At 39.4% G+C, this 8,214-nt stretch overlaps 1 protein-coding gene across 1 annotated transcript; it reads right to left on the bottom strand.

The window, feature by feature from the left end:
* Window positions 1–455: 455 nt before the first annotated feature.
* Window positions 456–8,175, bottom strand: RSPH3 (radial spoke head 3). The gene is made up of 7 exons (XM_029962727.1): window positions 8,119–8,175; window positions 6,697–6,880; window positions 5,966–6,111; window positions 5,190–5,393; window positions 3,987–4,149; window positions 2,825–2,911; window positions 456–1,002 (listed from the first exon to the last, which is right to left on the bottom strand). Exons 1-7 carry the CDS (start codon window positions 8,173–8,175, stop codon window positions 740–742), a joined length of 1,104 nt encoding a protein of 367 aa, XP_029818587.1. The 3' UTR covers window positions 456–739.
* Window positions 8,176–8,214: the final 39 nt, after the last annotated feature.

Raw genomic sequence — 8,214 nt, 5'->3', positions numbered from 1 at the left:
ACTTTTGTGAGGTGGACTGTCCCACTTGAGGAGTTGGCCTGTGAACCGACAGATACGCTAGGAAGTGCAGGCACATTTTGTCAGTCATGTCTGGTACCATTTCCAGTAAACCATCAGGAAAGGACGATTACAAAGAAAACCGAGACTGGACTTAGCATGTGGCTCCAGCCCCTCACCTGGGTTCCAGGAGTCAGGGACTTAATGAGGATTTTGCACTGGCAGAAATTCCTAGTGGAACTCTTTGAACTTGAAAAGCTTGAGGAACAACTGCTTTTGCTCTGTTACCTGCTGAGATGCCCATTCAAGTTTGTGAGGAAAGACTAATATGAGTGAAAAGCAATTTATCTAATTGCTGTAGTAGCAACCTTTCAAAATAGGGAAAGTAAGGAAATTTTGTTCCAAGAACACTATCAAAGCACTTGCAAACGTTATTATGATGTCCTTCAAGCACAGGGTGTGGTACAGCAGTATTTTTCAACAGTAAATCTCACAGTTTTTTGATGTATTGGATTGTGTAGAAGGGGATAGTATTTCCCTGCCATTCATTGCACTAGTAACTTATCTCGATTTTTACAGCCTGTAATCAACAATGCCACATATGGAAAACATGTTTTAATGCTTTACTGTTGCTTAGGTTCCTCTTTCAGCATGGGTACGGCACGATACTTGTAAATAGAGAGGAATTAATTTCTTCTTTCTGAGCCATTCATCTCCATTTACTTGATGACTTGCCTGTTTGTTACTCAGTTTCCAAATCCTGTGTTCCTGCTTGATCTGATTCTTCCAGCTGGGAAGAGATGGGATCTGAAGGCTGTTCCTCAGCAACAGGTTGGTCAGTCTCTTCTTTCTCTGTGACTGGTTGGTCAGCAGCATCTGCCTCACCAGACACCTGGGGTGCTGCATCTGGTGGCCTGGGCTCTTCAGCAAGTGCTTCTGTCTGATCAGGCAGAGGCTGACAGCTAAATGCATCTAAGCGTTTTTCAACCACTGTACGAATCAAGGCTGAAACAGAAAGCCACCATTAACAAACATGGAGGAAAACCCCTATAATGTAACATTTTTTATATATTACTGACCTGTAACTTCTTAAACAGGGAAAGAACCCTGAAGTAACACTAAAAATGAAAGAATATTTAAGTGAGACAAAACCATCCCTGCTGCTGTAGCTAAATGATTGGTTTACACTCAATGCAGTTATTTGAAAAGGGTGCAATATTGGAAATTTTTGTTGATTTCCTCACATTTGCTTCTCACTCACAGAGCAGGTCACCCCATCAGGAACAAGGACTAGCCAGGTTACACATAAGGTGATGTTCTGGGCAGTCTTCATTCAAATAGGTTAAAAATGGATCCTTAGAGACTTTTCCCCTGTTTCTGCTTAAGAGGGGAAAGAAGCCATGAACTGTCTCAGCTGAGGCTGTGTTTGCCTCTACAAAATTTGGGGGATATTCCTTTTGCAGAGATGGTGTTTACTCAATAGTGGGTAACTGGGTAAAAGTCAGGAAATACAGAGGGTAAATAGCAAAATGGGCTGCTGACATTACTTATTGGCCTGTGCCAAGTGCTCTGTATATCTCAGAACTGGAGCAAGACTATGATATCTAGTTAAACAATTAAACAGATTTAACAGGAATGTGATAGATGTTCTCATCAACAGTGTATCCTGCAACAACATTATCCTAAGGATATTTTAATTCAGTAGTCACATACACTATATTTTTTATTAAAAGAAATTTCCTTCCCCTCCTGAAGAGCTATGTGAAGAAGTGATCCTTGAATGTACATACTACCACATATATCAGGATAAAATACCTAACAGACCAGGTGTAATTGTCCAAATCATACTATATCTTAACAAATAAAATTCAGGGTCCCAGTTAAACTGAAAATAAATCCAAAGGAAGCAAACACAATTTTAATTAAAACTCAAAATCCCAGCAAGAGGAAAACTATAGGAATGAGGAAGATGTAATGCAAGTGTAAAAAGTGGTTTGATCTAGGAGCACTCCAGTGGATACACATACATCATAATTTTGTGATTCTACACCAGAGAGAGTTCAGATTGTTCAGGTGTTTCAACTACAGCCTCTGAAGACCGAATAATAAAAGAACCGAAATACTCAGCTTGAACTAGCCCAACAAAAAGACTGATATTTCAATCTATTTCAAAAGCAAGGACAAGATTATTGACTATAGCAGGAGGTAAGCCCTTGTTTTGATGAAAAATGTTGGTCACTTCACTTCTCAGTCAGTCATGGCCTATGACTATCCTCCTTTCATGTAGGAGTGCTGGGAGCTTACACAAATCAATTCAGAGACTTTCATGGTATACATGTGGCAGTACACTGGATGGGCTTTTCTGTTCCCACTGGCATAATCAGGCACACTACAGAGAACATAACAGCAATGGTAGCTGTGTAACACAGAGGAAGTAGAAGCTTTATAGCAGAAAAAAAGAATTGTGTTCTTTAACCATTCTCTTCCTGACACATGTTGTATCTCCCATCATTAACACATCTCAAACAGTATAAAGCCAGGAGAGAGTGAACAGTGCAGCATGACTGACACTACTATTATTTCAGATGAAAATCAGTTACCTAGTTGTATGTAGTAGTAATTTTCCAACATTAAAACATTTTAATATAGTAAAAAAAAAAAAACAAAAAAAACCCCTAAACACAAAGGTACTTGGAGTTCTTGCTAAAATGACACCTCCTGCCTTAATCCACAGTGACGATGTAAATGTGATATTTGTTCTAACCAGGAAAAAAGCAATCAAGAACCTCAAGCAGCCCAGATTACATTACAGGATTTGCTAACTTACAGTCAAGCATTATCCTCCCCAGAACCTTCTTCTGTAGTGTTTCTTCCACTTCTGACATCAGCCATGGAAGGAATTTTGTCTCAATATCTGTAAGAATTTAGCAGGAACAAAGAAAGAGAAAATGCCATTTTATTAAGGATGACTGACAGGACTTGGGGGCTGGTTTTTATTTGCTGCAACAATTAAGGGATGAACTCCCCTGCCAGAAAACACCTGATTGTAAGAGTCAGATAAAATCTCTTGAGTGTTGTTTGGTTTCTTATCTCCAGCCTCTCTTACTGAGGTTCATCATTATGGACTCTGACCAGAGTCCTCTCAACTGCAGTGATTTTCAAAGAGGTCTGGCACCCTTGAAGGGCTAGCACAGTTGAGATATACAGTCATGTTCTAGTGAGATCCAAATAACTATCCTGAACAAGTCGGGAGAATAACATTTCCTGCCTTGCTTTCAAAGACATTTGGCGTGTGGTCTGCTGAAAGCATTTGATCCCTCTGACTAAAGAGCTCTTGCTTACCCATGTACTTCTCAAATCATACTCTTTGTATGCTGTGGTCCCAAAGCCTGCCCTGCTTGCAAAATACACTCAGTTTCTGCATTAACCCCATGACTTATTCTGGAGAGAGTGTAGCTGTTCCCAAGCCGTGGTCTGTGCCCATGTGGAGCCTGGTGAAGTGGGGTGCAGCAAGGTAGCCCATAAGAAATGCTGGTGATTCTAAAGGCTTGGAGATCGCTGATGTGCAAGTCCAAAATTATTTTCAGGGCCTAATTCTAATTGACTAATTTCTCCCTTGCTCTGATAATCATTAAAAAATATTCAGAATGACATACTGATTTCTTTGTCTGTTCTATCAAAACATATTTACTTCAATTTGGATATCTCTCTCTTTCTCTCTACTGTACCAATCCTAACCACTCATTTATATCTCTCCAATTCCAAAGCAGATCTTTTCACTGTCACACTGTCAGCTCTTGCTTATTCTTGACTACTTGTACAGATGACCAATAATATTTGTTTGTGTTAAAACTATGAATTCAGCCACAAATGTAAATTAATAAAGTCTTATGACATTATTCTAAATAATAGAAAAATATGCTATGTTTTATGGTTGTTTTGAGCTTTATATTACTTAGTTCATATATTTTTAAAAAACAAATACAAACCTCTTTCTATAGGGTCATAAAAAAATCCACTGTCATAAAGATTGCTGAAGACTGAGGGAATAAGGTCAGCCAGGTAACGCTTAGCAAATGCCCGAGCTGCAATTTTCTCCGTGGTCTCTTTCTGCTTCCGCAGCTTTTCCAAGTGCTCGAGTCTGCGACGTTCCTGTCAAGGTAATTATGCATGTGAAACTTAGAGGCCTTTAGCTGTTACTTCTTTGATCTAGACTTTGAAGAATTATCACAGTGCAAGTCTCTTAAATTGCAAAGATAATCAAAACTGCAGATAATCACAGTCTCTACCTGGTATTTGCAGCCTCTGCCTTTCACAAAAACTCCTCATATGAAAGAGTGCTTCAAAGCAAGCTTGTACTCAATCTGTGAAGTATTAAAATGCCCAAAAATTACAGAGAAACACATTTCTGTGTTCTGCGGTCCACCTTTTCTGATTTTGGGAAGTCTGTAAAATAAGGGCTTCATAGCTGGCTAAATGAAACCCTTCTCTGATGCCTTAGTATACATTGATCTCATGCCTTCTTGCTTTATTATTGCAGATCAAGCTGATCATTTGCCTTAGAATGAGATGAAGTTGGATGGTGTTTCCTGAACTTTTCATCTTTCCAATATTCTATCCTATTTGATGATTAAAAAGATTAAAACTCAAATTGGTCCAGGAAAACATTAAAACCCCCAATTATACAAGACTGATGAATAGTGAGTAAGACTTGCCTTTTCTGTTTATTCCTATTTATTAAATATTAATAATATAGCATAATACTTGGAGATCTTGAGATGTACGTGTGCACATAGAGTAGTGCATGCATTGGGTGTGAAAGTCTAGGAGGTGTCTCTCTTACTTTTGAGCACTCTGACTATTAATTTAGCAGTTATTATAACGAAAAGATTTAAGAAACAGCTGCACCAGGTACAGAATAAAAAGCTGTTGGTCTGGTCTCTTGATCAGATGTCCAAGTATACCAGGTCACTCAAGCGTGACTGCTCCAAATAAACACAACAGTATGATGGTGGTGTATGAGAGCACTTGGCAGAGTGCAGCTCACCAAAATGCTAGGAGGAATATCAAAGTTAACAGTGCCCTTTGGGGTATATCCAGCTTATCTCACAGCTTGTCATTCAGTACTGGAAATGTTTTTCTCCCTTCTGATGAGCATTCAGACTGTTTTGCTGTTAGGCAGGAAGTCCTACCTTCTCCTCTCTGATACGCCTGTCCTGCTCTTCCAGGCGCTGTAATTCAGCAAACTCTGCGTTACGCAGCTCTATAAAGGCACGCTGATGTGCCCGCAGCTGGGCCAGCTCTTCTTCCTCCATGACTTCCAGCAAAGCCTGCTCAACTGTTTTCCCAATCAGCACTTCCAGGATTGGCTTAACTTCAATGTCAAAGTCAAACAACTGAGGATAAGAATCACGGAAACAGAGATAAATGTCCCTTCATCACAACTGCTCTTAACAAGTATTGGCAAGGAGAACAGGAGGCTGAACAAAGCCCTTGTGCTGAAGGCAGGCCAGAGAAGTGCAGGTGGGGCCAGTGTCAGCTGAGGCAGAAAGAAGCATGAGTGCAGCTGGGAGGTAAGTGATGAGTGGACTGGAGTGAGATACACACACCCTACCACAGCCACTGTTGGGACTGCCAGGGACAAGCTGAGCATTCACTTGGACCCTGTTTTTATGTTCCCCACCTGTTCTTGAGCTGGACACGTTTTACAGAAGAGCACATTTCTCAGCACTGTAATTCTTAGCTGAAAGCAGCAGAACCAGTGCATATGGAGAAGTATCTTTCTTAATTTTGCACCTAACCTCAAAGCAGACATTGGAGAGTTGGGTTGGGTTTTGGGTTTTGGGTTTTTTTGCATGTTCTGTGAGGATTAGTTCCTTTCTGTTTCTACTTCAATTTTGCATCAGAAATGTGTTTTGCATGGGAGACATACTTCAACAGCACTTTGTGGACTGACTTTGCTTCATACCTCTCCTTCTTCTATTTGCGTGGCTATATCTTTTCCCGTTTTGGCTGGTATGAAGAGTGGAGTAGGTGGTCTGTCCAAAAATTCATCTGTTTGACACTCTCCATCAACCTCTACTATACGATCACAAATCTCTTCCAGATACAGTTCTAGAAACAAAAGCACATTGAATACTCAAAGCTGGATTCTTTTTATTTTAACTCTAAACTATTTTGATGACTCTACACTGTGAATTATATCCAAAGAGTCAAATAAAATGTCTTATATAGAGTTAAAAAAAAAAAAAAGGCAGCTCAACTTAAAACATAGATCAGTTTGCTGCATAGGCCATCTGATGCTATGCTCCCTGTAATGTCAGGTGCTCTTCATGGAAGTGATCCCCAAAAAGGATAGTTCACTTGAAGCAAAATTTTTTAAACCTCTCAGTTTTAAGCATATATGAAACTTCTCTGATGATCCTGGAAAAGGAAAGAATAAATAAAGAAGTCTTGACTAGTGTAGAAGAATGTACACTGAAAACTGCAAAACAGACCTTCTGGGAAAATGTCACTAACTAGACAAGTTTATAAAGGGTTATAATGGAAAGGATTACAGAACCTCTGATTCTAGCATTCTGTGATTTTAAGCTTATCCCTGTGTGATTCTACCAACTTCATCATCAGCTTAGCAAGTGAATATAGATCAGCAAACTTTATTTTCAGATGCATATAAGAAAAAAAAAAAAAGCCTTTTACCTGTTTGCACATAAGCATGCTCTCTGCCTTCCACAGGCTCTGGTGTTCCTGGTCGAATTGGCTCTTTTGCATGCTTTCTTGCCAGTGCTCTTTTCTGTGTACCCTTCTGCTTTTGAACCTCAGGGGGATTGGGTTGGGTAGTCTGAGCAGGGGTGAGGAAGGAAAAAAACCACAAAACTGTGTACTTGAAAATGATATTTCATTCTTTCTACAGGAAACTGAAGATTGCTGTTTGATTTGACTGCCAGCAATCTAGCATTTTGGATTTACTTTTCTGGGTCCTGACTCTAAATTTTTGGTTGACTTAAAGACTGTAGGGCATGAAACTAATAAAATAGGCTAGCTGCCTACAGGCACATACTAATGGCATCTCACAGTAAGAGCATCCATTTGTTATTTGAAAGTGAATATATGTTTTTTCTGACAAGTGAGTTTTCAAATTTTGAGATGCCAAATGGACTTAAGTCCAATTATCATGTTATGAACACAATTGTTTGCTAGATAAAAATTACAGGACCAATTACTGCTGATGAAACAAAAGAAACTCATACTACCTTTTAAATTCAGTACTCTGCTTATGGATTGAAATGAACATCAGTTTTGAACTTCTTAAACAAAACTTACATGAAATTCACTCTAAGAAACAGATACTGAACAACACAAGTTATTTACATGAAGTAGCTTTTAAAAATACAGACTGCTTTAAATTTGTATATGATCAAATTATCTATGTTGAAATATTCTCTGAAAATAAAGTATTACATTTGGATGGGGTTCTGAGAAACCTGAACCAGTGGAATATCTCCCTGCCCATGGCAGGGAGTTGGAACCAGATGATCTTTAAGGTCCCTTCCAACCCAAACCATTCTAAGGTTCCATGACTTACTACTATATCAGGGTAAACAAAATACTTTTGCCTCCTCACAAGTAGCTTTTGCATACTGCTGGACCATTTAGCTCTGCTTCTATGCTAGGATAAGCCAAAGTCTACCCCAAGACTCAATTTCCCAGGAGCTGCAATTCTCCCTGATGACACCTTGCATATGATCACAGATTATGCAGTGATGACTTATGTTTAGGATCATTACAGATGATCCTAGAAAGAAATGCAGAGGCAAAAAAAGGAATCACGTACTTAATAGGGGGAAAACAATAAATGAGAACTACAGAAGTTCATGTGAAACTAAGTGCTTTAAAGAAGAGCTGGAAACAGACACACGCTAGTTTAACTGTGACTATGTGAAACATTTTAAGTAAAATTACAGCTTCAGTAGTTAAAATTATAAATGAAGGACAGCTTTCCTGGCCTACCTATGACTTTCCAACAAAGCTGTAGCATGATCCACATTAAAAAAAAAACCAAAACCAAAACCAAACAAACAAACAAAAACCCAAACAAAAAAACCCACGAAAAACACACACCTGCGGCAGGAGGCGAATGGCTAAAGCGGGTCCCCGCGCCACTCTGGGGTCGCGCATGATGTGGCCGTAGCACACCGGCTGCTTCTCCCTGCGAGC

Source organism: Manacus vitellinus, unplaced genomic scaffold (genome assembly GCF_001715985.3).
Source record: "Manacus vitellinus isolate BGI_N305 unplaced genomic scaffold, ASM171598v3 scaffold_4_pilon, whole genome shotgun sequence".
NCBI lineage: Eukaryota > Metazoa > Chordata > Aves > Passeriformes > Pipridae > Manacus > Manacus vitellinus.
This window is presented reverse-complemented; position numbering and strand designations above follow the sequence as displayed.

Excerpts from the sequence above, each read along its gene's own strand:
- RSPH3 (XM_029962727.1), bottom strand. The coding sequence starts at position 8,175 with ATGCGCGACCCCAGAGTGGCGCGGGGACCCGCTTTAGCCATTCGCCTC. Across the intron at positions 6,881-8,118 it reads CCATTCGCCTCCTGCCGCAG|TACACAGTTTTGTGGTTTTT; the intron begins GTGTGTGTTTTT and ends ATCATTTTCAAG. Across the intron at positions 5,394-5,965 it reads CGCAAATAGAAGAAGGAGAG|TTGTTTGACTTTGACATTGA; the intron begins GTATGAAGCAAA and ends TCTTATCCTCAG.